The sequence below is a fragment of the Panicum virgatum genome, chromosome 5K (genome assembly GCF_016808335.1).
Source record: "Panicum virgatum strain AP13 chromosome 5K, P.virgatum_v5, whole genome shotgun sequence".
NCBI lineage: Eukaryota > Viridiplantae > Streptophyta > Magnoliopsida > Poales > Poaceae > Panicum > Panicum virgatum.
This window is the reverse complement of record NC_053140.1, coordinates 28,204,721-28,232,675: the sequence shown is the minus strand read 5'-3', so window position 1 is coordinate 28,232,675 and position 27,955 is coordinate 28,204,721. Positions and strand designations below refer to the sequence as shown.

General features: G+C 46.1%; 1 protein-coding gene across 2 annotated transcripts; it reads right to left on the bottom strand.

Annotated features, from left to right (window-relative positions):
- Positions 1 to 29: 29 nt before the first annotated feature.
- On the bottom strand, positions 30 to 9,945 carry LOC120707029 (RAB11-binding protein RELCH homolog). 2 transcript variants are annotated; one of them, XM_039991793.1, is made up of 20 exons: positions 9,578 to 9,945; positions 8,290 to 8,442; positions 7,609 to 7,787; positions 6,941 to 7,048; positions 6,053 to 6,223; positions 5,432 to 5,968; positions 5,267 to 5,341; positions 5,060 to 5,188; positions 4,906 to 4,980; positions 4,619 to 4,828; positions 4,283 to 4,435; positions 3,984 to 4,207; positions 3,743 to 3,860; positions 3,514 to 3,652; positions 3,234 to 3,435; positions 3,055 to 3,166; positions 2,840 to 2,980; positions 2,635 to 2,758; positions 2,398 to 2,514; positions 30 to 668 (listed from the first exon to the last, which is right to left on the bottom strand). In XM_039991793.1, the coding sequence occupies exons 1-20, from the start codon at positions 9,801 to 9,803 to the stop codon at positions 304 to 306; spliced, it is 3,558 nt and encodes a 1,185-aa protein (XP_039847727.1). In that variant the 5' UTR covers positions 9,804 to 9,945; the 3' UTR covers positions 30 to 303. The 2 variants fall into 2 exon arrangements, with proteins under 2 accessions (XP_039847727.1, XP_039847728.1); XM_039991794.1 differs by having other exon boundaries at positions 3,055 to 3,160; positions 9,578 to 9,944.
- Positions 9,946 to 27,955: the final 18,010 nt, after the last annotated feature.

Genomic DNA, 27,955 nt, shown 5'->3' with positions numbered 1-27,955 from the left:
GACATTCCAAATTCAGGCAAGATTGGCAGTTGCTGATATCGAGGTGTTTTTATCTTTTATTGATATGAACAAATGGAAGAGAATACAACAGTACGAGTCCTATAACTACGCAATTAATTAAATACATGCAAAATGCTATATCTTTGCTCTATACAGGAATTTTGGTGCTAGATTACTGCAGTAACGTCACATCACTTTTCACTCCACATGGAAATTGCATCCTGTCACCTTACCTTACTACAACGAACAAAGAATGTCGTGTTGACAGCTATTTATGTACCAGCTCGTTTCAAATTGGGTGCGTCACTGTCCCTTGCTTTGCCCTCGCAAAATATCTCCAAAGCCGCCCCTCATTATGCGACCGAACCTAGTGCTCTCCGGCTGAGCCTGTGGGCTAGGATCAGGGCCAGAGGTGGTAGCAGGGTCATGTTGCTCGCCACCTTCTTTCTTGCCAAGCAGGCTGTTCTCGCCAAAGAAACTGCTGACGGAGGATGCAATCCCAAGATGCGCCCCCATTGCCTTGCTGAGGCTATCCAGTGTGCCTCCCGACCGTTCACGGCCTATGATTTCTATTGCCTCCTTGTGTGCAGGGTCTAGAGCATCCGGATCTTTTAACAAGTTCTGTATTGATGGCAGAAGCAGATCACGGACACTGGTAGAAGGAAGATCTGCAATTACCAAGGCAAAAAAATACAATAAAAACCGGCAGAACTTAAATGGTTAATAGAGTCGTTTTCTTCCTTCTTTGCTTCCAAAATAATCCAGGGCATGGCAAAGTCAGAGTGTAATCTGACTGTATGGCTAAATTGCCCTCGTCCTCGTGTATGATCTGAGTGGTAGTAACAAAGCTGGAAAATCCTCAACTATAGTGGTAGTTACCGGAAACTGATTTGAATTGTATTAAAAGAAACCAAAGTGTTACCATTTCCATGAAATATGTTACCATATTGTCCACCTGCACTTATCATCAAATGTTTAACACGATGAATAAAAATAGTCTACAGCGACAGCATATATATGTAAATCTATTTTTAGGATCATGGCTTATTTTCCCCTCTGATGTAGAAATGTGTTATTATTGTTAGACAACAAATGAGTTTTGTTATTCCAAACTGCTACCTTTAGCACGCTACTGCATATTTTAATCCATGCAAATGAAACCAAGCAAAGCCTCCCTCACCCGGAACGATGTCCTCTCTGCAACCAAGGTGATGAGACAGTTCAGCACATTCTTACTTCTTGTGTGTTCGCATGACAGTTCTGGTTCTCTGTCCTACAGCCCCCGAATCTAGCCCACCTAATGCTGAACCGTAGCATCAGCTCTTTTGCAGAATGGTGAAGAAGATCTTGGAAGAAAGTATAGAAGCAACATAGAAAAGATTTCAACTCTCTGTGCATCCTTGGAGCTTGGACTCTATGGAAACACAGGAATGCTTGCGTGATGGGGCAGCCCCAAATCTGCAGCAAGCACTTCATGCTTACAAAGATGAATCTCAGCTATGGAAGTTCTCTGGGGCTAAGGGGCTTGCTGCCTTGGACCCAGGCAGGGCGATAGCTCAGGCTTAGGTTTGGCTGGTTATGTGTTAGAATTGTTGGATAGGATCTAGTCCTTCCTTTTCTTCCTGCGCACACCACGGCATTGGCCTGGTGGATCGCCACGCACCTGGCCTGACCTGGCGCCTCTCCCTGATTCTGTTTCTATAAATCAGGTGGTTGAGATCTCCTTGGTCAGGCGTATATATTGTAACCTGAGTCTCTCAGATGAATGGAATCAATCTTGCGTGATTCACTATCAATGTGGTCAGGTCCTTGTTTTTCTATTTTCTGTAATTGGACCACTCTGGTCCAAGGTGAGGTGCTGTTCATTGTAATTGGACCACTCTTTTATTCTTTTAATACAAAGAAACACAGCTCTCCTACGTGTTCGAGAAAAAAAAGAAACCAAGCATAGTTTCTTACAGTGCTATTCAATTTGTGAAAGATGGCGATATTTGACCAAAATATTATTGAACTGAACACATAAGGAACTAACCAGAGGTTAGGGAACTGCAGGGTTACAATTTTCTAACATGCAGTTTTCAAGGTTAAGGAAAACTTTTTGCTTATATTCCTAACTTCCATTATGCAAAAGAATTTGATAATTGAAATTTGAGACCAACCGACTTCTTTTTGTGCCAGAAACCAACCCAGTTTTCCAACGGAAGAGTTTTTTCTGAGTTATGTGTAATATCGAGGCTGAAAACTGGAACTGAGCAGACTCTAGTTTCTAGCCCTCAAACAGTATCTAAACCTTGGAATTAACAATGCCAAAGATGATTCGGGCAGACTTGAAACACAGTTTTGGTATGTATACTAAGGGGAAGGAATGCTATATTCAGGTCACTAGGTCAGACCAACCTGTAGCATCCAGAGCCCGCAGCGCTTCACAGTATACATTTGCTCTTTCACGACGCCATTCAATATCATCACCGGAAGGCGTGATGCTCGTCAGCTTAAATATCTTGGTTAAAAGATGTAGGTTATGTCAAAGAAAACATAAAGAAAATGGACAAAAGGATGTCTGAACACAGAGGAAAGCTAAAGATCATGCAAAACTTGAGTCAAGATGTAAACATGGAATTCAGAGAAGGATATATTCACGTAGCCTATCTGTTGAATGAGGCACGGCCACTGCAAGTGCACGAATAACAGAAATAGTAGCTTCATGTGATCCATCTTCAAGAAAAGCATCCATTTGAATCCGTATCTTGTCAACAACCTGACAAAGCATAGTTAAGGACAATGGACATACACAAAGTATGCAAAGTTTTAACAAAAGAAAATAAGAACCATTCTTTACCATGTCATTTTTGAAGTGCTGAGCAACAGCTCCAAATGCATCTATACTAGCATATTTTACTGTCAAGTTTTGATCAGAGCCAAGAGTAATAAGTGCTGGCAAAATATGAGTTGATGCAATTTTTACATCAACATAGGGTACCTGTGTTTTAAAGAAAATAGAATATGGTAAACAACAGTGAAGATCATTGAATCATTCATGTACAGGAAACTTACAAGTGCTTTCAGTAGAGCTGTAGCATTTATTTTCAGACTGGTATCTGAGCTCACAACCATCTCCCACAATATATTGAAGATGACTCCATGGTGCTCCACAAATAAGCTACAACTATAAGTCGTCAGATCCATGAAAAAACATGTGCAGCAACGTGTTTTTGATTAATCTAATTACTCACCAAAGAAACCGAACTGCGTTAATGATCTCTGTAGTATGATGCATAGAAAATGAACCATCCTTGGTGTTTTTGATAAGTACTTTTCTTAGATATTCTTCTAACTGTTGACGACTGGTAGGCGAACCCAAAATACCAGACAGCAACAATGGGAAGACACACATGATTGCAAGTTTTTCAGCAGTCGATGTTTTTGGACGCAAGCCTGTAGTACAATCAATACTAAGGTATGACCAAAGCAACTACATTAAACTGCCTCACCTTATAATAGATGCGTTCTTACCACGAATTTTTGGCTGGATTGACAGAGGAAAATAAGTAAAATCACCACTATCAATATCACCAGCTGCTACAAGAAATACTGGTAGCATAATGTGCTCCAAATAATCTTTGCCGTAGCGCCCAGATACTTCCAAGAGGTACTAAAATTATCGGGAAATGATTGATCAGAACGAAACCTGATGATGATCCCATGTGTATGGGAGGTGTGGTTGCTACTTGCTAGATTTTACCTTCGTGATAATGGTCCTTAAGTTATCCTCTTTCACGGGCAACAAGCAGGTAAGCTTGATCAAATCGGGCAGGCAATCAGTGTGCATCCACTCAAATGTTGACCACTCAGAATCACCTCTGGCAAGTTTCCCAAGATGTGGTAAATCAGTGAACGAATTTTTTTATTGTTCACCATATGGTCTATTGCATAATTCTTATATAGAAAGTAGTTAAAAGATAAGATCAAAATGGAGAACTTACATTGAATATAGTTTTAGGCAGGATGCTGAGAAGCAGTTTTCTGGTGTAGAGCTTGTTGGATCAACTGATGCAAAGGGACAAGTCTGTATAGCTTTCTGATGAATAAATGGTAGCAACTCAGTCAACATTCGAAGGAGGACATCAATGTTCCAGCGCTCTTGTTCTCCTAAAACACGAAGATGAGAGTCTATTGTACCTTCAACCCCCGAAATAGGTGGACACCGCTGAAAAAGGTAACAGGTTATAAGGATACATAGCATTAATGGAAAATAGAAAGTTCCCAATATTCATGAGCATACCTGAGCAGATGCCAGGATATGAGCCAATAGCACTCTTGATATCTGATCCAGTTTACCTCCCCACCTTACTAAAGCAGGAACAAGTTCCTTGAGTGTGACTTCCACAACAGCCCCAGAGGGGTCGCAGACCAATTGGAACATTAGCTCCTCAACCTAGCAAAAGAAAGCAAAGGGAACCAGAGAATTTATGAACACTAATATTGCCTTCAGTAATGTGCAACTCTCCAAGCTCTCAATTCTGAACTAAACAAATGTCCTATCCTGCTCCACAGCTTAATAATTCTGTGAAATCAAATTTGCACTAAATTACTGATTACAACCATAAGTGAGGCTAACCTTGTAATACTTGTCCAGGTTTGGAAAAAGAGGAAGAAGCAATGCAAGGTTATGTGTTGCAGCTTCCCTTACAACCATTGCAGCATCTTCAACGAGTTGTTGCACAATAGATAAAATGAGGGAATCTCGTATCTCTGGGCGAACATAAACAGCAAGTTCTCCACACGATTGAGCAACAAGCAATCTACGTTCCTCATATTGGTGATTTATCTAAACACCAATAGATTAATAAATGTAAGATCATGCGCTAAAGAAAGCAAGAAAATCTATCACAAAATGTAAAATACCTGTTCCCAACATTGTGGAAGTAGCTCAGTTTCTGTCCTCATCTCACCAACGCTCTTAGCCAACTCTACACAAGCCTGAAGCCACATGACAAGGAAAATAGGTATAAATACAAAAAAAAATGATGCTACAATTTATACACTTATGGCAGCATACATCCATTATGATGCGTCTTTGTTTTCCATCAGGCCGTTTTATCAGGTTGAATAATGTATGAGTCAAGGAATCCCGTACATCACTGTCTGGATGCTTTTCTATAGAACATATGATCAATGGAAGAAGTTCCTGTAACCATGCAGAATTAAGTAACATTAGTTGTACTTAAATGAAGATGGATTCAAACTACAAAGGTTACAAATAAACCTCACGATGGTTTATGAGCACATAAGGAACAATCTTCGGAAGTGCATCTGAAACTATCTTTATAGTCTCCAAAACCTACAGGAATGAATAAGAACATCGCAATGAGTACCAATAGAAGTAAGCGAGCGTGCTTTATAGACAAAGCAAAATTACTGGGATACTAACCATCTTATCTGAAGATTTTTGTTTGCTTGGGCTGTCTAGTTTATCAGTAGATAAATACACAGATATGCCGTCTGAATTCCCCTGACTTTTACCAATCATGGAAGCTCCATGCAGATCACAATTAGAAGTTACATTTTTCGATGAGATATTCAACGCAGAGTTATCTTCTTCTGAAGTGCGATAGCCACCATTCTCATCAGTTGAGAAAGAAACTGGAGCTTCTGAAACTGAGAAAACTTCAGCACTATTTTCTATCACTTGGCGATCTTTCTGTGTATCGTCAGTTAGATTCACTGCTGATGCTAGCTTATTTGTTATGGATTCTGATCCTTTTGAGTCTCCATCTTTAGTATTCAATGATGCTGATTCTCCCATAGAATTAGCAATGGAATGAGACTCCAGACCATCACTATTTCCAACAAATAATTGTTTGTTTGATTGAGCCCCTTCAATGTACATCTTAAGGGATGTAATTTCAGCTCTGCAGTCGTTCAGCTCTTTCCTCTGGACATCCAGTGACTGCCTCAAGTCTTGAACCTTTAATCAATATATGAAGGTTAGGAAAGTTCAGAAAACTTATACTATGGATCATCTGGATCATCATTTCTAAGAGAATATTACCATTTTGTCCTTCTCTTTTATATCCTTGTGTGCAGCTTCCAAAGACTTCCTCATAGCAGCAACCTGATTATTAGCTGATTCCATGCTCTTCATTAAGGAGTCCTTTTCAGCATTGAGTCGCTCATTGTCCTTACGTAATGTTTCATTTTCCCGAAGTATGGATATTTTTTCCTGCAATACGTTACAGAATTGAACGACCCTGTTTAGAAGTTCTAGATTTCCAAGTGAAAGCATAAGATAAAGTAAAGCTTGAACTTTTGAAGTGACAAAGAAAAAGGTGGAACAGAAGTACAGAACTATGCCATGAACTTTGTCCTAGCCCAAAGTAATAAATGGTAAAGGTTTTTGCTGATCGATTCTTAAATGTTTTATTCAGAATCTGTAATAAGGCATCAAGGTTTCCTATCAATAGCAGGAGGTTTCATGAAACAGGAAAAAGAAAATATCCAGTGCATTATTTATATTTTTCCGTGGCTGTATATGACACTAAAAAAAAACTCGGCCGGGTGGGGAAAGACCGCCCCACCGGTATTGACTTTCTAGAAGAAGCCTCGGCTTCCCCGACCGAGAAAATCCCCGAACCCTGGCCCCGCCCTGACACTGGGGGCCGTAGCCCATGGGGAACCCTGCCTGGGCCATGTAAAGGTCCTCAGGCCGACCTGGGCCGACCTGGGCCGTCCACACCAGTGCATTGGCACCGGGGCCAGCGAGGGGATTTTTTTAACCTCAGCCTGAAATTCGCTCCCACGGGGAGTCGAACCCAGGACCTGAGGAGTACCGCCGGGTTCCTCTAACCAATTCAGCTAGAGGCCCTTTGGTGCTGTATATGACACTGTAATGCATCAATCTGTAGTCTGAAATAAGATTCAAATTGATGTAAAAAATTACCTCTGCAGCCTCTGCAGTAGATGAAAGATACTGATAGTAATAACGGCGAAGCGCATCAGGAACACAAGCTGAACTGTTTGGCCAGACATCAAGGTCTTGATCAGGAACCTGAGAGTACAAGTCATTGATAAGGAAAAACTCCCTCTGATCAGAAATATTTTAATTTTTAATTAGAGTGATCAAATCAAATTTCATTAAGTTCCACCTCCAATATACATAGAACTATTGTCATTGGTCACATAAAAAATACCATCCTTACTCGCTAAATTTTTATAAAAGATACAAGTATAACAGTGCAAAATATCAACGTCCATGAAAGATTTAAGAAAACAAAATAACAAGCTGATAAACATTGACGTAAGTTACAATAGTACTCCCTCCATATAGGAAATAGACGACGTTTAGGACAGCGTCACGTCTTCAAAACATAACTTTGATTGCTTATTTTTATAAAAATATTTGTTGAAAAGTGATATATGTATATTTTTAAGAAAGTGTTTTTTAAGACAAATCTATTCATATAATTTTCACTTTTTCAAACTCAATAACTTAAAAGTTATTCATGATTTATATCCCCAATGTTTGACTCAAACCTTGTCCAAAACGACATCTAAATCCTATATGGAGGGAGTATAAGGAAAAAAATGCACTACATAGATAATACAGACCTCCTCAATGAATGTCATGGCTGCAAGTCGATACCCTGCCAAAAGCAAGTATTCTTTTACAGCACAGTTAAGATCTTTTCGTTCATTATCCTTTAGAGGGCCCAATGCTGAAATTTTCACATCCCGTTTGTCTTGTTCGCTAATGGATCCTTCCCGTGTAGAAGCACCAAAAAGGAGCCCTGTATGTCGAATTTTTGAATCATGTCAAGCAAACTCAAAATGATCACTGACCTGCTTATGAACCTCATAACACAAATGAATATAAGAGCATCTTATAAGTTGGAATATTCAATATTAACTTTCTTTATATTAAAAATTTTTATATTGGGGGTCCTCTGATAAGATATCAAATATCGCTCAGTTTAGTTTTGTTTATTGACAACACTCAAACAGACACCTTAAGCACAAGGTGCATAAAATGCAAGCCTTCAATCCGTTTCCATGGAATTTTCACCCTGAACCCTATAGCTTCCATATTTCCATCAACAAGTGAAGTCTATTTTGTGCAGGGGTGTCGCATTCCACTCAAAGTGAGGTAAAGACACAGAAAAAAGAAAGGAAATCTTAACCCAAAAATACTAATCCCAAAACTGGTTGCTTTTGTTCAGCACTACAGCATAAAAAGGTACAGAATATTGCAATGTCATCTATCACTTTAGCCATAATTTGAAGCTCACAAACCGTTTGAATATTCAGAGGATGATTCGTTTTGCTTTCGTAACTCAAGCTTCAACAGTGAAAGGTCTTCTTTGGCTAGTCGCATATCATACTCTGCGAGCGCCAATTTTTCTTGTGCTGCTACTTTCTCTTCTAACAAACTCTGTGGATCAGCACCTGTCAACGTAAACATATACTGAATCATTGAATGCCTCTATAATAAAGCAGATACTTTGCAAGCAACCGAAAAGAAAAATTAGGTGCCTGGAAGCCCAAAAAACTTAACTAATTAAGCCAAGTAAATAGGATAGTTGAATTTTACTAAGAGCCCAGTCAAGCAACTAGTTACAACTTACACTCATCTAATTTCTAGCCAACTGATTATTTTACTGAAAGACTAGAACCACGAATATATTTTTTATTCACTATCAAAGTAACTGGATTTTATCCATTTGACAAAATGCCACTCAAAACACACACCCCATATATTTTTGTGGCGTTGTCTCCTTTCTCATACCTACTAAGTAGGATCTGCCTGTCATCAGAGCTAACACAATAAAAAGCATATGGACTGCTGTTCTACAGATGGCATGGCCTTATCTGTGTTTGCAATTGAGTGAATGCGGATTGGTTTAAAAAGAACAAAAGAACACTAGAGAAGCCATCATAAAAGTTAGAATGTTGACATATATATTCCTAGGGGTGGTAATGGATCATGGCACCTTCACAATCCAGCTTGGCCTTAATTAGTTTTAGTTCAAAAATATGTAGTTTTTGACATGGCCCTTATTGAGCCCGGTCCTTAAAATTTGTAGCCTAAATTATTGAGCCCTTAACACCAGTTCCTGCCCCCAATGTTTTCGTTGAACAGCCTTCGTTCCCTTGAAGGTTCATTTTTTGTACTCCTCCATCTGATAGAAGTTGTAATACGAATACATACAGCACCGCGGATAACAGCCGTGGATATGCCAACCAAAAGTCCCTCAAAAAGGAGACCTCAAAATGCCAGTTGAGCACCACAAGTCCACAATACATACACCAACTGAGCAGAGCTGTACCATCACTAATGCAACAACGCGCAAAGGAAAAGGGGCAGAGTGGAACAGAGTTCGATTTCGAATCGGGCTACGGAGAGGCGAAGCTGCGTGGATCCGCACGTCAGAGAGAAAGAAGGGCGCAATTACACGGTAGGAAGCACTGGCGGGCACGATCCCTCGAGATCCAGCCAGCGAGCCACCGGACCATCGTGTGAGCGCCGCAGCGTGAGGCCAAACGCCGTGCGAGACGGGGAAATGGTGTGCCTGGAACCTACCGGGCGGGGCGGAGGATGCGCGCGCGACGAGGTCCGGCGGGAAGAGCGCCAGGTCGGAGAAGAAGGCGCGCAGGCGGAGCGCGTGCGCGTGGCGTCCATCCTCCTGCAGCTCCTGCAGCAGCTCGAGCGCCGTAAGATGGTACCGCTCCTCCAGCAGGAAGTTCACCACGCAGTTGCACAGCGACGCCCACCGCTCGTCCGCCGCGCCGCCGCCCGCCGCCTCCATCCTACTCAGTATCCGGCGGGGCCTACCTCGATCGCGGGAGAGCTCGCCGGGCGTCGTGGCGTGGCATGTGGCCGCGGTGGGAGGCAGATCTCGCGCGGGCGACTCGAGGCCGGTGGGAAGGAATGGGGAGGGAAGGAGACGGTGATTTGGGGAGAAGCGTCGTGAAGGGAACGGACGGAGGGGATCGAGGCGCGCGCAAACGCCTGATTCGGATGCCATGTGGCCTGCGCGGGCACCAGACGGCCTGCCTCGTCACTACAGCATGATCTGATGTGGATGGAGGCTCGGATAAATATTTAATACTTCACCTGATATGTATCAGGTACAAACTTCAATCTGGACCCGCCGTTGGATTGGGTAATAACACTTTTACAAATCCCACTCCTAGCTCTCTGCGCTCCTCCCCTTGGATATTGATCTGATGGCCCAGATTGACGTTTCTATAGTTTACACGAAGAAGTTGGTTTACACCTGATGTTCCATCTAATATATAGGTTATTTATATTTTTAATTTATAGTATTTATTATGTATCTAAATTAAATTCAATATATATCGATATGTATAGCAGAAATTTTCTCCTAAAAAAAGCAGAAATTTATAAATATGAAAAGTCAAAATATACATTGTGGAACGAAGGGAGTATTACGTTTTGGAACGAATGGAGTATTACGATGGTAAAAATTACTTTAATACTAATTTTACAGTATAACTCTGCTCAAAATTATAGAAAATATAAGTTTGATATTTTTAGTCTTATCCTCAAACTATCTGAACTAAATTTTAAGACCTTTAACAACTCTAGTAATAATTAATACATATATTAAGGAAAACCGGCACGAATCCCGCACGTAAGCTCGATCTGACGCTCATTAAGCGTCCTCATTTTGGAACAAGAACAACCCTTAGGGCAAGTACAACGGATGGACGAGGTTGTTGATTTGCGTCGGGAGGATCAAAATATGTCTTCACCGAGCGCCTTCAAGACGGGGGAGAGAGAGAGCAGTTGTCGTCTCGTCCGTCGCCGGCTTCGGTGCATGCTCCAAGGCCAAGCAACGAGGAACGCTACCACTATACGAAGAGTTGCGGCTCGGCGACGGAGGCGAGGACTTGCCGCACGTGTCGGGAGGTTCGCGCCTTCCTCACCCGCGAAAAGGCCACGGCCTCCCCTCTGCTCGCGCCCGAGCAGCTCACGGCGGCCACTGTTGCAGCTGGCCACCATGTCGCCGTCGAGCCGCCACCTGAGCCCATTCCGACCAAGGTAATCCCCAGAGCCGCTTCCCCTCATCCTATTGGTTCTCCCTGGCCAGACCTCACCACCGGCCAACCCCTCCCCTCGCCGAAATCCAAGCCCGATAGTGCCGCAGAGCCCTGCTCGCGCTGCTCCCCCGCCTCCGACTCGCACCAGACCTCACCAAGCCTCTCCTCAGGTGCGCAACGACCATCTGGTGCTCCCCGGCCAACCCCTCCCCTCGTCGGATTTTGGCAGGAACTGCCCAGCTTCAACCAGGGGCCACATTGCAATCGCCGAGATCTTTCTAAGGGTCTGCACGCAATAACTCAGGGACCTAGTTGTAAACTAAAACTTTGTTTCTCAAACTCAAATTAGGGAACGTGCAAAATCGTATAAAATCACATAAAAATAAAAAATGCAAAATAAAATGTTTTGAAATCCTTGGAACAAAACCTACAATTTTTCTTACATGCACATATTTAAATTCTAATTCAATTTTTCTCTAGATTTAAGATTATTAAAAAGAGCATTAAATTGTACCTCATGTTCTAGAGCAGTAAAAAAGGTGATTTTGAGAACTTAATCTTGACTATGAATGTTGAGCTCTGCGTAAAAATTGTATGGTCAGATAACACCCCTAGCTATAGTTCTTGCTAAATCTTGTTCTAGGCTTTAGTTGCATAGGTCTATTTGTTCATGATGTTGTATGTTTAGGCTAGTGATGAAATTTTTATAGTAGGGTTATATGATCCCAGAGATGCCATAGAAAAAGTTTAGAACTCTTTACTTCTACTTAACTTGTTCATATGATTTTAGGCTTCCATAAGTACATTGAGAAAATAAATATGATTTTAGGCTTCCATGCGAATTATTTCAATGTATGCAACAAAATAGCAACAAGGATCAACTGTGCACTAGATCACCATTTCTGTGTCAATGGATCAATTAAACACCTTGCAGACAACTAAATAGACAACTTATTGTACAAGCTGTGTATTTAAGCTGCCTGTTTGTACTTACCCTTAGAGACTATAGTGTGTCTTAAAACCATCAACTTCCGCGACCAGCAAATAACAATTTATCTCACTTCTCAAATATCCACTTCAGAATCAGCCAGCATATGCAGAGGAATACATTATCTAAACATCTGTTGGCGCACGATCTGGGCCAACACACGAACGCGCACGAGCATGCAGTGCGAGGAAGAGCTCGATGCAGCGCCTCCTGTGTGGAGCGGACAGAGCAATCAGGGGGACCGGTTAGACCGGTCGCCGGGGTGAATCGGCGAAGTCCGACGAATGCTCGCCCGAGAGGGACCCCGTCAGGGCAGGCACACGTAGGGCTGTTCTAGGATCGGCAGGCCACCTAGAACGCCTTCAGATGTCATGGAGAAGAAGGAAGAATAACAGATACGGGGTTGGAATAGCTAGTGTTTGGAGATAAAAGTAAAGGCAATAAAAAGATAAAGGAAAGTAATGTATTGTTGTGTTTTTGATCGATTCGATACCTCAATCGGCCGTGACCCTTTATATTTATAGGGTGGGATGGACTTGCCCCGCAAGAAATCCTATTATAGATCTTCAATCTATGAAAATCACTAATTGTACTTGTACTCTGCTTGGACTGGTTAGACCGGTCAGACCCACCGGTAAGACCGGTCGGTCGTGCCAGACCGGCTACAGACACTTCGACCAGTCAGACCGCTTGAGCACACTGGTCAGACCGGTCTCTCCCGGTTATTGGGTCAGACCGGTCGGTCGTGCTAGACCGGCTACAGACGCTTCGACCGGTCAGATCGCTTGAGCACACCAGTCAGACCGGTCTCTCCCGGTTATTGCCAATTTTGATCGTCAACAACATCTTTCATCGACTTCATAGGTGCAACTTTTCCATCCGTTTATCTTTGGCTGGGGGCAATTCCCAGTAGCAAGTGCGACTAGGAATAGGAGCTTTGGAGAAGGCTCCACTGGCAGTTGGCCATACCGGGCCGACGCTGCTCCCCTACCTCCCCTGTCGCCGTTGGCTCCAGCGTCGCCCCGGCGCCTTCACCTTCGCCTCCGCCTACTCGGTCCTCATCCTCGACACTAACTGAGCTCCTCTGCCACCCGCCGACTCTAGCGCCGTCCCGGCGCCTCCGCCGCCACCCTCTAACACCACTGCTAGAAGCTCCCTCCTTCTCCAACTCGGGCTGCCTTCCATGGCACCATCCTAGACCTGCCGGTTGCCATCCCCAAATGACCCAGCGGGCAGCACCCCTGCAGCCCTGCCTCGCCACCATCTCGACCAGCCCCATCGCCAGTCAGGCGACCTCCCACCACCCCTTTGTAGCCTGGAAGCGTAGCAGCCCCAATAACCCTAGACCCTAACCTTAGCAGCTCTGGAACCCTAACCCTGGCAATCCAAGGGGGCGCGGCGAACGGTGGCGGTGATGGGCTATTTTCCGGGCCTTGTGTGAAGGGCGAGATCAAGGTCAATCTCAATTATTCGTCTTTGGACTGTTGCAGATTAACTTTGACCTTAATATTTCTTTTCTCAGCTAAAATATTTTTGCCAATAAGCTTCTTTGGAAGAATGTAATGTCCTTCTCCATGATGAGAACATCCCGGTCATGACTTCACTAAGTTCAATCACTATTACATGTGACCAAGTAAAGGAGGGACTGATTACGCAAAGTCGTGCGAAGAAACTACAACCGCAGGTGAACTCACTCCTTACTATGTTTGATGCAACTATAGATGAGAATTTTATACCACCTAAATACTCTACATATATCTTCCTAATGTTTGTTCAAGTGCATATCGCTTCTAGACCAAAGGAGGCGAGATACAAATGAGCTAAACCACTCCACTGCTTGCTAACATCAAAACCAAGTTGCAAGAGCCACGCGCACCAAATTTTCAGGATTCAACATGCATAATACACATGGTTGGAAAGGTTATCAAGTTTACTTTCCAACCCAACAAACCTCACGCCATTTGGACTTACCAATAAGAAGTTATGAATAAAACATTGAAGTCTAGTCAGAATGTCAAGTGCCCTCTCGGGATTGGTGTGTCCAAATTCTCATGCAAAACTGTATCATTCTATAGCGTTGTGTGGGGCATGCTACACATGCTTGGAAAGCTCTTCAAGTCTAGTTTCACACCCAGCAAGAAACTCGTGATTTCAACTTCCCAGCAGAGAGTTATGGCCATTTTACTGAAGACTGCACAGAAGCCCAGAAGACGTGCGCGCGACTTGAAGACCACTTCGTAAATGCTTCACCACTTTTCCTTCCACCTGCCAACATGGAGACTTCAGTTCATAACTAGGAGGTTTGTTCCTAGTATAAATATCACCCATATGCTACTAGAAAATAATTTTTGATCATTTGATAAACCGATATGGTATTGCAGCCGTGCTACTGAGTGTCTTACACACCTTTGTTCTTGTGAATTATTTTTGGACTTGTGAGGAAGGTCTCTTTGAGGTCCCCTACTTCGTGCTCTACAGTTTTCAATTTGGCAGCACCGTTTCGTATGGATTAGTCCTGGTTTGTGATTCTGTGATATTTCGAAGATCGAGTCAAAGTTTTCAAGGTTTTGGTGCCTCTCTCCCTGTCACTTGGTCGCATCCAACCTTGGCAGGTATAATGTCTTGGTGAGGATATATATACACACTGAGCAGCATTAGAGATCCTATAGAGAAGTAAAACTATGATTGGTTTTTGCAAAAATACTTTCAAAGCTCCAGTCATATAGCAGGAAAGTGGAGGAGACTGAACTTAACACTGTTCCATTCTTCAACTTTCCAAACATTCATGGTAGACACACCAAAATTTACAGGTAAGGGTAAAACTTAGAATAATCTGTACGAAAGTGTCATATCATATGAAGTGGGGTCCATCTTAGTTCTAGCCTTTACTCGAGGACGAGCAAAGAACTAAGTGTGGGGGATCTTGTTGACACTCGATAACGACCCATTTCAAGCGTCATCTTGAGCCTAAAATCATGAGAATAAAGTCTCACGCCTGCTTATGTTATCCATGAAGAGCCAATTCCATATTTTCTCTTGACAATATTGCTATATTGGAATTCATGCAGAAATGCAGGTAAAACAGGCTTCAAGCATCAAGACACAAATCCTACCATCAGAGCAAGCTATCAGCTCCTGCATGAGTGCATAAAAGGCGAGCGTCAACATTAGTGGTATGTGTTATTGCTAACGAATTCCAAAAAGTGTTGGTGTACATTTGTGTGCAGGTTGTTTATGATTGGAAATGAGAAGAGAATGCAGCTCATAAGAAAGGTGACACATCATTGATCCGAGACAAAACCTTCTCGACGAATCAGGCGGGTTCACGAGGATCCATGGGCCCACCAGAGCATCCAAGCCACTTTAAGACAAGCCATGCCACCCATACATGACATGGGGCCCACCTAGCAGTGTCCAGGCCAAAGATTGGGCTATTTGGCCACAGTCTATGGTCGGCCGACCAACATGGTTGGCCGACTATAGGTCGGTTCGCCCGATGCTCAACTTCCATGTGTCAGCTCTCCATTCGATGGCAATGGCGGTTTCAAGAGGGTTCGGGCTGAATTCACGGTAGAGGAGGCCATGGCACTCCTCTATAAATAGTAGAGGGGGGCTCCAAAATGAAACACTCCACATCCGACACATCAACTCTCTTCTCACTTTTGGAGCTTGAGAGCTCATCTTAGGTGCTTTAGGCAGCCTAGGAGTGTAGGAGAATAGGGGTAGAGGTACTCAGGAGGGGCGCTAGTAACGGCGCTCTCCTCCAAATTGTACCTCTATGAGAGTGAGGGAGAGTCAGGGGAAGTGCCGGGTCAGTCGGCACTCTATTTGGCTGAATGCTTATCAATCATAGTAAGTATTGGTGACTTCTTTATGTTTCTTAAAATTAGAGTGTAAGTTCAAGTAATAGTTTCTATCATTTACTGAATTGAGTGTTCACTATGAGTAGTGGATGACTCTAGACTTAGACTCCTGATAGAGATGGATAATCCTGATCACCTCTAGAGTTAGTAAGAGATAGCGTAGACGTGATGTCTAGGCTAGCTTTTACCGCTTGGTTGTTTTGTACGCCCACGGGTTGTAGAGGTAGCCGGCAGGTGGTGACCGCCCTGTCCGTTGCCCAGTAATCCTCCACATTCGGTTACGAAACAATGCACAGATTCTAGAGCATCTGGCTTAATTAAGCTTGGGGAAGCCAGTAGTCTGAAGTAAACGACAACTCTAGATCTTGTCTTATGCTGGGTTCTGAGCCTTAGGAATCCTCTCAGCCCCTTTCCTCTTCAGTAGTGTGGTGTCCTTGGACGAGTTAGAGCCTAAGATAGTATACTCACGTTCCCCTGTGGATACCCTGAAATACTCTTGGATGAAAGCTGTAACATCCCGTTTTTTTCGGAATGTTAAAAAATCTAAAAATATGGATTTCAAAATTTTTTGTGGTAGTGCTGCAAATAATTTCTGGTAAATTAAAATTTTGTTTTGAATTAAGAGAATTATTTTGCTAGTGTGAAATATTTGGAGTTATTTGAATTTTATTTGGCTCTGCCTTATTTATTCAAATTTGAGTTGGATTTATTTTTTGTTGTTTGAAATTTTGTGGAAATTTAATTGAGGTGTGCCTCTGAATTTAATTTCAAAAGTTAACTACCCTAACCCGCGGGCCTCTACCTAGCCCTAGCCCTAATCCGGCTCTAACTCTAACCCGAACCCGGTCGATCCTACCTCGAACGCAGCTGACTCGTTAACCCAATCAACTTCTCGATCTCGAGCACTCTTTGAAATCATGCATAAATTATGATCCTATTGTTCGTCTCTCCAGATTAATTCCTTGCTAATTAATCTGACCACAAGAAATAATTTGATTTATGTGTGTCTTCTTTTTCCATGAGAATTAACTCCTTTCTCAATCTGACCACGAGCTCAGTCTGTGGAGGACGGATGAGGTCGCGGAGGTAGCGGCAACAAAGAGGAGTGTTGACGGTTGCTATTGACCCATTTTGACTGTCAACTATAGTGCAAAAGTTGAGCATCAGAAAGAATAAATATTAGCATAGAGTTATTTATTGACAAATTTCACAGATGCTGGTCTGAGAATGGTGTGCAGGTGAATTTAGGCTAAAAACTCAAGAAAATAGCAAGTATGATCGAAGGTATAAATGCTCAACTATGTATAAGGATCAAATGGCCCACTAGATAGTCTCACATGAGAAGGAAAGCAACCCACAAAGCAAGGTGACATGTCATCAATCCGAGGCAACATCTTCTCGACGATTCAGGCGCGTTTACGAGGATCTACAGGACCACCAGAGCTACCAAACCGACTCAAGACAAGCCCTTACCCATGTACATGGCATGAGGGCCCACCTAACAGCCTTCTGACCAAGAACCGGCCCGAACGGGCTCAGCCCACGGTCAGCCGACCATGTGTCGGCGGCCCATGGGCCCCACCACCTGTCAAATGACACGTGGCAGTGTGTGGTTGGTGCTCCATGGCGGTTTGGCTCAATTCCCGGGCAAGAGGCTGGTGGTTCCCCTATATATATATATATGAGGGTGAGGGGAGGGGGTCAGAATAGGGACACACCACATCACTCACCACCAAGAGTAGAGCTTCTTTAGCTTGTATTTAGTGTAGAAGAGAGGAGTAGAGGTACTCAGGAGGGGCGCCGGTGATGGCGCTCTTTTCCAATTTGTACCTCTACAAGAGAGTGAGGGGGGAGTCGGGGGAAGTGCCGGGCTTGTCGGCACTCTTCTCCGCTTGTACCTCGACGGATGCTTATTCGGTTGTAAGTGTTTGAGACTTTCTTATTTAAAATTAGAGTTTAGTTTCAAGTTATTTCTTCTGCCTTTTATTAATTGAGTGTATGCTTAGAGTAGCATTTGACTATAGAGTTGGACTCCTGATAGAGATAGATAATCCTGATCGCCTCTAGAGTTAGCATGAAATAGCGTATACGTGGTGTCTAAGCTAGACTTTACCACTTAGTTGTCTTATACCCCCACAGATTGAGAGGTAGCCAGCAGGTGGTGATAGCCCTATTCGAGCCCTGGTAACCCTCCATGTTCGGATATCGGATAGAGCATTATTATCGGAGCTACTGGCTTGTATAAGCCAGTCGAAACCAGTTGCTCGAAGTATAAGGTGAGGGATCTCTTCTTCTAAACATAGATTCTAAATCTTAGAAAGTCCTCTCTGTCCTATCTCCCTTACATCAGTGTGTGTCCTTGGATGAGCCTAAACTCGTAGATAGTGTACTCACGTTTCTCAGTGGATACGATACCCTGGAATACTCTTGGGTGAAAGCTATAGCGGTATCCGTGCGTTTACGGATTTTATTCGTAATGTTACAATGTACCAACAAGGAGCAGGGGACTTGGGTGACGAACGAAAAGCGGATAGGTGAGTGCGACGACGATGAATCGGCAAGGGTGCACCGAATATATTTCTCTATCCCTAATCACTGTAACAAAGAAGAATGGTGTTGATACCCAAAATTGGCAAATACTGAGGTTCGCTAGACAGTCTAGGCGAACCAGTCAGTCCGGTTGTAGAAAACCGGTCAGACCGGTCTAGATAACATTGTCAAATTGCCAATTAGACTGAACCATTGCGTAGATCTCATCGAGATGATCGAAATGCATATATGGAACGTCCAATTTGGGGTCCGGATGAGGAAGTTATGCCTCCCGGAAGATCTGCACCCCAGTCTAACTGGTCAGACCGGTCCAGGGCTGTCAGACCAATCCGAAACACCCAATCCGAGTTAGGAGTTGTATTTTGATACGAGATTTATTAGGATTTCGACTCCTAAAGAGTACAGACCACCCCACCCTATAAATTTGAAATGTTACATCCGATTGAGAGTATCCCAATCGAATCAACACATTTATCCTTTACTCTTTTATCAAACTCTAGTTTTTCCAACCCTTTGCTGTTCTTCTTGCGTCTATACGGCGTTCGAGGGCGTCTTGAGTGGCCTGCCGACCTCAAGACAACCCTAGAGGATGGTGCAGGGATTTGGTGCCAACTCTAGTGAATCGGATAATCCCTCATCGGATTCCTACAGCATTACTTCATCTTGCCAATGCTATGATCTGTATCCTTTGTTTCCCTACTGATCAGTGTCATTTTTGTTTGGTAGGGGGGAATCCAACATTTGTGAGTTCATTTCTTGGGTGGATGACCAGTGGCCCCCAGAGTTCCAGCAAGTTGCATGTGGCATTTGGCATCTGTATCGTCTGGAGGCAATCCAGCTGAGGAATGATGCCGTTGAAGAGAAGGAAGCTTTGCTTTCATAATAGGATCAGCCATGAGATGTATGACAATTAGTCAAATCTATGGGTTCATCATGTGCATGTTTGGAGGATGATGGTTGCCATACTATTTGGCACATTCCTGAAGAAGTAGGTTGGTGTAGCACTGTTCATGCTCATTTTGCATGAACAATGACTTGTTCAGAGGGAGGTTGTAGTGAACGCATGGGTGTGTGAACTGAAGTAGATGCAGGTCTGGACTATGCATGGTCTAGTGATAATGGAGCCATCTTTGTGTGAACTGAAGTAGCTGTGTCTCTTTTGAGGTTCAATGATTGCTGTAATTGAATATGGCTATGGTAAAATGTGTGATATTTTGTTGCTTGATAATCAACTTGCTAAATTTGTGATTGAGCATGAGAAGGACAGGCTACATGTTAAACAGAGGACTACAATCATTGTTCATACAAGGCCTGCAATGGCAATACAACATTGCATTAATCCACCTAACTTCACAAAGCAGGCATTGTTGTTCATCAACGGAGCTCAGATCATTGGCATTCACCAGCATAGCTGGACACCACAATCAACGGATAACTTTGGAAGGAGCACCAGTCGGACTGTTGCTGCCATGTACATGCACTGCCCAACTGGCGGCCCACGAAGTGGGGCTCATCCCGAAATATTGACAAGTATTATAACGGTGACCACCGGTGCAACCGGGTGAGTGCAGTGCAATCCATGTTTACAGCATTCACCGGTTAGATCTGTTGCGGCACCGTGCATCATTCACCGGTTTCTGGAGTGTAATGTAACATTCCAAGTTAAATGCACTCACCGGTTAGACTACAGCCACACCGTATGATCTTTCTGGTAGAGTAGGAGGGTCAATTTCGAATCGGTAGGCTCATAGATGCCTAAAATATGGTCCACTGCTTTAGAATGGTGAACATGGGTCCAAATGGTGTTCGTAAAGAACAACTTCATCAGCTTTTCTGATGAATCCTTTAGAAAATGTACTATTTGTCCACGAGTCCAACCGGTGAGTGCAGTAAAAGAGGATCACGTCCAAATTCATGTCTTTTGAGTACGTACTCAAAGTCTTTCACAAGTTGGCGCCACACTAAACCTTGGTCGTGCAAGGTCTTGGGGGGCGGGGGGTTGAAGCACATTTCACTGGAAACATGGAAGATGTTGCAGCACATTTTATCGATGTCCTTAATGAGTCTAGGCAATATCAAATCGCAAATTGCCTTCCGAGTTTTTCACTTCCATAGTTTTTTTCATCGATCTTGGATTCCTGGAGGCAAATGATTGTGGGCGACGGAGAGGGGAGCGGTAGCCGGACGTTGGAGAACTTTTCCTTATTGCCAAGGCCGCGTATGTTCCGAGACAGCATGGTAAGCATGCTATGGAACAGTGATCACCGGTCCAAGGTGTGAGAGCAAACCATCAGGAAATCTGCCTACTAAATTAAAACATGTCCGGTGATACCAACGGTGTGACTAGTGAGTGCAATAAAAGAGGCACACGTCAAGCAGCCCAAGCAGGCCGCGAGGCAGATGGGCCGTAAGCCCTAACACGTGAAGCAACAGAAGCAGCCCGCGAAGTAAACGGGCCGGATGGGGGTGGGTGGTTGGTATTCCAGAAGCCAATGGAGGGAGGGGTGGGAGCGTGCGCGGTGCCGGTTAAGTTCCCGATGCGTCCTTTGGAGCAATAATAGTCTGTTTGCATTTCTAGTGACTTAGGCAAAATTGGTCACAGACTCAACATAGCAGCACCATGAACTTATCTTGAAAATCCAACACCACTCACAAATGTGAAATGGAGGTTCACCCAAATGGAACAAAATTCATTAGTAGAACCATCGCAGTACAGCACAGCTCAACACTGCATTCACCAGACACCTTTGGTGAGATCACCGGTCCGAATGGTGCTGCCATGCTAAGGAAGGAGCATGAAGTAATATGGAACGTGACCACCGGTCGAATTGGTGAGTGTAAACCACCAGAAAATCTGCCGAGGGCATGAACACATGTACGGTGATACCCACGGCCTTACTGGTGAGTGCAGTAAAAGAGTAACACGTGATTCATTTCACCGGAGACAATGTTGGACCGGTGCATCTGACTGGTGGACACCAGTCCCACATTTGAGTGGAAACAACAAATTCATCAGCGAAAACCACGCCGCATGTTTGGATTCATGCAACTGCTCGCCATGCCACAAGTTAGGCAAAGCTCGCCACCAAAAGCTGTCGTTTGATGGATCCTTAAGCTCAACACGTCTGGCTAGGGACCATCGAGATTCTAAAAAGAAATTAGGTGATTTATCCCGGTGTCGTATCGATATCATCCTCAAACGAAGTCACATGCACTCCATGCTATGAATTTATATTATTGCTATGAACCCAGGGTCACGTTGTGCTGTGAGTTGTGAACTGACATTGCTAACTGCCATCCATTTGCACTCAAATTGGCGAATCAGATCAATTGGCATTGAAATAGGTTGCAAATGAGCCAACATTTACATTTGGTCAATTAGGTGTGGGCCATACACACGCAAACTCCACTGGCGCCCACGAAGTGGGGCTCAACCTGAAATATTGACTGGTACATGCAGTGTTGATCACTGATCCAATTTGTGAATCCGGTGATAGCAACGGTCTGGCTGGTCGATGGGATTAGATTGTTGTTGCAAGGGGAAACAGGAAGTAGTCGGAACAAATCAAGAACATGCGATAATTGTCCGGTGATATCCACGGCCTTCCCGGTGATAACACGTGAACACGTGAATCAACCGAAGCAGCCCGCGAGATTGTTGTGCCGGATGGGGGCGAGCACCGGACCCAGCTCGCGATCCCTGCGCTTATTTGCTACGTGGTCGTCGAGGACAGCGGGGATCGGAAGGGTCGCGTGTTGCGGGAGTCAAGGTGCCACGAGCGGTGGTCGGTGAGGTTCTGAGATGTGGCTATAAATGCTTAGTCGGGTTGGCCGAGAACTCCTTGCTCTCGCACAGTCCGCCTACCTGTACCGCAGTACCGGAGAGGAAGAGGAGAGGGTTTTTTTTCCAGTGCGTCGTCCCTTGCTCCCATGGCCGGCCAGAAGCGCTCCGCTGATGACGCGGCGGCGAGCATGGCGCCACGGGGGCCGACGCGCCTTCGCGGGATTCTTCATCGTCAGGGGTGAGTTTCGCTGTTGGCCTGTTGGCTGTTGCCTGGTTCTTCCCCGCCGTGGTTGCGATTGAGGTTGCGATGTCTTCTTCTGGCAGGGCGGTCAGTATGGGCTCTTCTTTGCCCCACTCTGCGGAGAATGTTGTCAGGGTGCCTCCTGGTGTGTCCGTCGCGTCGGAGGACTTGCTGGAGTCCCCGCCGTGGACGGCGTCAGATCACGCCCGACGCCAGGAGATGTGGGAGTTGATTTGGGAGGCGTCCGATGCCGGAGGCCAGTATTCCACTGCGACGCAGGAGGAGGAGCATCAGAGGTCTGGCCTCGCTGCTGTCCAAGTGACCGCCCTCCATGCCTCAGAGGGTGAAACGTTGACGGTCCGTGCGGAGGCCAGGGCCGCCCATGTCCACGCAGCAGGTTGGCCGCTATACCGGATCTCCTTAGACCCTGTCTTTGTTTCGCTTCTTGCCCGACTTCGCCGAACGTGACTCTACTCAGTTTCAGGCCTAGAGGAGGATTTGGCTGTTTCTTGCGAGGAGACGGAGGGACTGCGCCGGCGGCTGGACGACCTGGAGGAGTGCTATGAAGCCCTATCCCGCGCCGCGCTCGTCGCAGTGGGGATTCTGGGGACGGGAGGGTTGCTATTGCTCGACCGTCTCCGGGGTATTCCCGACCAGGTGGAGCGCGCGGTGGAGCTCGGCATCCGCCGGGGTGCAATGTTTGCGTTCGCCGCGGCTCAGCTTCGCTCCGGCTAGGATCTGCACCGGCTAGAGCCTGGTTTCCCAGAGGGGACGACGCTTTGGGAGCGGGAAAGGCTTGCCGATGACTTCACCGGAGCTGCGGGCTTCATCGCTGTCGACGTCAGTATCAACAACCTGCTCGAGAAGGGGGCCAACCCGGACGAGGCCATCCCCTGAAGGCTCCGGAGCGATAACGGTGATCCGTTCAAGCCCGCGGCCTTATTTTGTTGTTCCTTTTTTGTGTGGCCTTTTGGATGTCCTGCTAGTGGTTATCTGTTGAACATCATTTTGTCTAAGGGAAGTCATGGCAACTTCAATCGTGTGGGATAAATGGCAAGCCATGCTAATATTACTTTGCTATCTTAATGACTTGTGGTAGTTTATTATATGATGATTGTTGTTTATGAGCTTTGTGTAGATACCGGATACCGGAAAATCTGTCGGCGCGTGTTTGGGCTTTGCGAGGTGAAAAGCTCAAGAATAATGCTCCGGTGGTAGTCACCTCTGATCACCGGTCAAACACATGCGGTTAACCATGGTGTGAGCTTCGAGTTTCAGTAAATCAATCAAGTGAACGATTCCGGTGTTGCACCGGTCCCATCATCAATTGAAGGGAGTGATTGGTTTGATTCCAAATTTTGATTCCAAATTTTGGAACATAACCAATCAGGGTCGAAGTCACACGCACTAAATGCTTTGAATTGTTGCTTCTCGTATGAACTCAGGGTCAAGTTAGTGCTGTGAGCTGTGAACTGATATTGCTATCTGGCATCCATTTTCAATTTGCACTGAATTTTGCAAATTAGTTCGATTTGCATTGAAATAGGCTGCAAGATGAGCCAACATTTACATCAAAAGATCAGGAACTAACAGAAAACTTGCACCAAAAGCTCGGGCTCTAACAGAACAAGTTGCATTGTTCAGAACTACAAACAGATCTATCAAAAGAAAAGCCACAATGCACCTGCTAAAAATACTGAAGTTGCTCCAGATCCTAACGAATAATCCCGAGCCTTTGGAAGGTGTTATCGCAGAGGCTCCGGATCCTGCATTTGTCGCTGCAGAAGTAGGACCAGTGGAACAATCTATCGTGGCCGGCGGGAGCGCTGCACTAGCCCAGGTGGGACACGCACTGGTGATCGTCGTCGCGAGGCACTGGCCCAGGCACGGGGGCCGGCTGCGGGGAGTTGGGAGGCCACACGAACATCCACAGCATCCCGAAAGCGTGCAGGCGTAGATCCGAAACCCAGCGGTCGCTGCAGACGACGATCGCCGGGTCGTCATCCGCCACCTCCGCTAGGAGCTACTTCGCCCGGAGGTCGGCCTCGGCGCCACTGTTTGCTCGCCACAGGACCATGGAGAGCATGTACGCCGAAGGCTTGTGGCCGCCGCGGATAGCCTGATCGCGGTCGTCCACTGGCGCCTGGAGAGCCCCGTCGTGGTGTGCAAAGAAAACCCTCATCCCCTGGATGAAGATCGCCTCCAGGTTGCCCGCAGCGTAAGTGTTCGTGATCAGTCGCTCGCGAGTCTCCGCGTCCTATGACTGCCACAGCACCCGGAACAGGTCGAGGTAGCGGCGCACCAGCGGCGTGCTGCACACCCTGTCGCGCACGAGAGTGCAAGCCCCCCGGAGGCGACGGAGATCCGCCACGGGAGAGCACGATGATGCCACGACGCGGGCGGCGACCTCGACGAGCATCTCTTCTGGAAGCATGGGGGAGGGAACTCATGGTCACCATAGAAGATGCTGGGAGGGAGGTCGATGGCAATGGCGGAGGAAATTGGGGAGAGTGTAGATGGAAACTGTGTCATTGATTTTGGGGTACCCTTGATTTTATAGATTCGCCGAAATCAGGCGCCTGCCGTTAAGCTGCATTTAACTTCAGTGGTGGAGTCCGAAGAAGTGGATCCTGATAGACTACACCGGAGAGACCGTTGCTATCAATGGCAAATGACTCAGGTATGTCCGGTGAAGAACTGTCCGTCGAGAACGTCCGGTGATCACCGGTCGAAATTGTGCGTGGTAAAAACAGTTGGAACCGCATATCGGCCAAGTTCTTAAAATTGTTTGGCCCTTATTGAATGGTGTGTAGGAACAACTCGACTTATAACATAACATAGTTCTGAAGACCAAGCTGCCTGTTTTTCTGAACTTATTTGTGAGCACCAAAAAGCAAACTCCTTCGGTTGCTAGGTGGCTTGTGATGTTTGGGACATGTCATGAGCAGCAAAACTCACTTATAGCCATAGTATGCGAATACTTTAACCAACAGTGCTTAATGGAAACGCTCTAATGCTAGTGTTACTTTGCATCGGCTGCTGTGCTTATTGTTGCATTCCTAGCATTCATGGTGCCATCGCAGTGGATCATGATAGCCTACACCGGAGAGACTGTTGATGTCACAGGATAGAAACTCAGGTATGTCCGGTGACGCCCTGTCCGGTGAGAATGTCTGATGTTCACCGGTCGAACTTGTGAGTGGTAAAAATAGTTGGAACCGCATATCTGCCAAGTCCATAAAATTGTGTGGCCCTTATTGACTGGTGAGGTGGAACAACTAGACATGTAACATAACTTAGTTCTGAAGCCCAAGTTGCCTGTTTTTCTAAACTTATTTGTGTGCAATAATAAGGAAATTACTTTGGTGCCTAGGTGGTGTCCGGAGCATAAAAAATTCACTTATAGCCATAGTATGCGAAAACTTGAATATCCAGTCCTTAACGAAAAAAAGCTGTAATGCGAGTCTTTGCATCGGCCGGTGTACTTGTTGCTGCAATCCTAGAATTCATGGTGCCATGGCAGTGGATCATGATAGATTACACCGGAGAGACCGCTGGGATCACCAGATAGATACTCAGGTCTGTCTGGTGACTCGAAGTCCGGTGATCGTGTCCGGTAATCACCGGTCGATTGTGTGAATGATATAAAGTTATAAACAATGGCAACCGCATATCTGCTAAGTCCATGAAAATGATCTTGGCCCGATGGTGGAAAAACTATACTGACAATGGAACTTAGTTCTGAAGAGCAAATTGTAACAGAATAAACAAAACATGAGGCTCTAATACAAAAGTAGGAACAAAAGCTCAGTATGTAACATAACAAGTCACATTGTTGAGTACTTGAGGACACATAACAGTCATAACAAAGAAAAACCATAGTTGGGGTTGCTCTTCTGCTTCAGATCAAGATGCGACGGCCTGCACGATGAGGAAGCTATATCCTAATTATCAGCCCCGAGCTAGCGGAAGGCATCATCGCAGAGGCTCCTGACGCTGCATTCCTCGCTGCAGAAGTAGGACCATTCGAGCCATCCTTCGTGGCCGGCTGGCGCGCCACACCAGCCTGGGACCCATCCCCAGCGCGGGGACGCGCACTGGTGAAGGTCGGCGCGAGGCACTGGGCCAGGCACGGGGGGAGGCTGATGAAAGTCGGGCCACACGTACATCCAGAGCGTGTTGTAGGTGTGCACGCTTGGACGCGAAACCCCGCGGTCACTGCAGACGCCGAGCGCCTGGTCGTAATGCGCCACCTCCGCCAGGAGCTGCTTGGCCCGGCGTCGGCCTCGGTTCCACTGTTTGCTCGCCACAAGATCATGGCGAGCATGTACGCCGCCGGCTTGTGGCCACCGTGTGCAGCATGGAATAGGTCGTCGAGCAGTGCGTGCAGAGCCCCGCCGTGCTATCGGAAGAACACCCTCATCCCCTGGATGAAGCGTGCCTCCAGGTTGCCCGCGGCGTAGGTGTTCGCGATCAGTCACTCACGAGTCTATGCGTCGTCCGTTTGCTGCAGCGCCCGGCTCAGGTTGAGGCTGCGGCGAACCAGGGCCACGCCGCACACCCTGTCTCGCACGAGTGCGCATGCCCCCCGGAGGCGACGTAGATCCGCCATGGGAGAGCTCGATGATGCCGCGACGTGGGCGGCTACCTCGACGAGCATCTCTTCTGGAAGCATAGGGAGGGATCTTGTAGGCGCCATAGGCCGCCCGGCGACGAGAGTGGGTTGTCGATGACAAGGGTGGCGGAAAGAGGGCGAGGGTGGGATGGAGAAGGTGAACAGGCGTAGTTCGAACGGTTTGGAAACTGTTGTTGTCGAGGGTTGCCCCACTAATTGCCCTATAACGCAACTAGAACACGCGCGGTTAGCCGCAATCAGAACCGTCGTCTAACGCCGTGACGGTTCAGTTCCGGACGCGTCCTTCAGAAATATCATCTAACGCCGTGACAGTTTAGTTCCGGACGCGTCATTTGCGATTCCTGAGGCACGTTTGCCTAGTCGCTCGACCATTAAGGTGTTCTCTCCACCCATTGAAACACTCTCTCTCGCACCCATGGTCGGCCCTCGCCCTCGCCCTCACCCTCGCTCTCGCTCTTGGACCCGCTCCCGCTCTACTGAACCGGTTGGTGCTCCGGTTCCTGCAGCGCATCCGTCAACCTCCACGGCTGCCCCATCCCCGATGGATCCATCATCCTCCACGGCTGCCCCGTCGCCGACGCCTGCACCACCATCCTCCCTGGCGTTCGTCGATCCGCCGTCTCCTGCTCCTGCATGGTGCACGAGCGAAGTTGCTTGCAAGGACGCCAGAGGAGGAGGCGATGGACAACGTCGTCGCCTTGAGGACGTCTGCGAAGATTGCAGCAACAATGATTGGCCGCTGGCACCGAAGGCCACGCCGAGCAGTTCATGGGGTGAGTGGCCGAAATCTCCGGAGAGGAAGCACTGGTGCCCCACGCCGAACTATCCACCG

Bases quoted from the DNA above. Each gene is read 5' to 3' on its own strand.
- LOC120707029 (XM_039991793.1), bottom strand. From the start codon at position 9,803: ATGGAGGCGGCGGGCGGCGGCGCGGCGGACGAGCGGTGGGCGTCGCTG. The intron at 8,443-9,577 runs GTAGGTTCCAGG...TTACGTTGACAG, and splicing joins CGCATCCTCCGCCCCGCCCG to GTGCTGATCCACAGAGTTTG. The intron at 7,049-7,608 runs GTCTGTATTATC...TTGTACTCTCAG, and splicing joins CCATGACATTCATTGAGGAG to GTTCCTGATCAAGACCTTGA.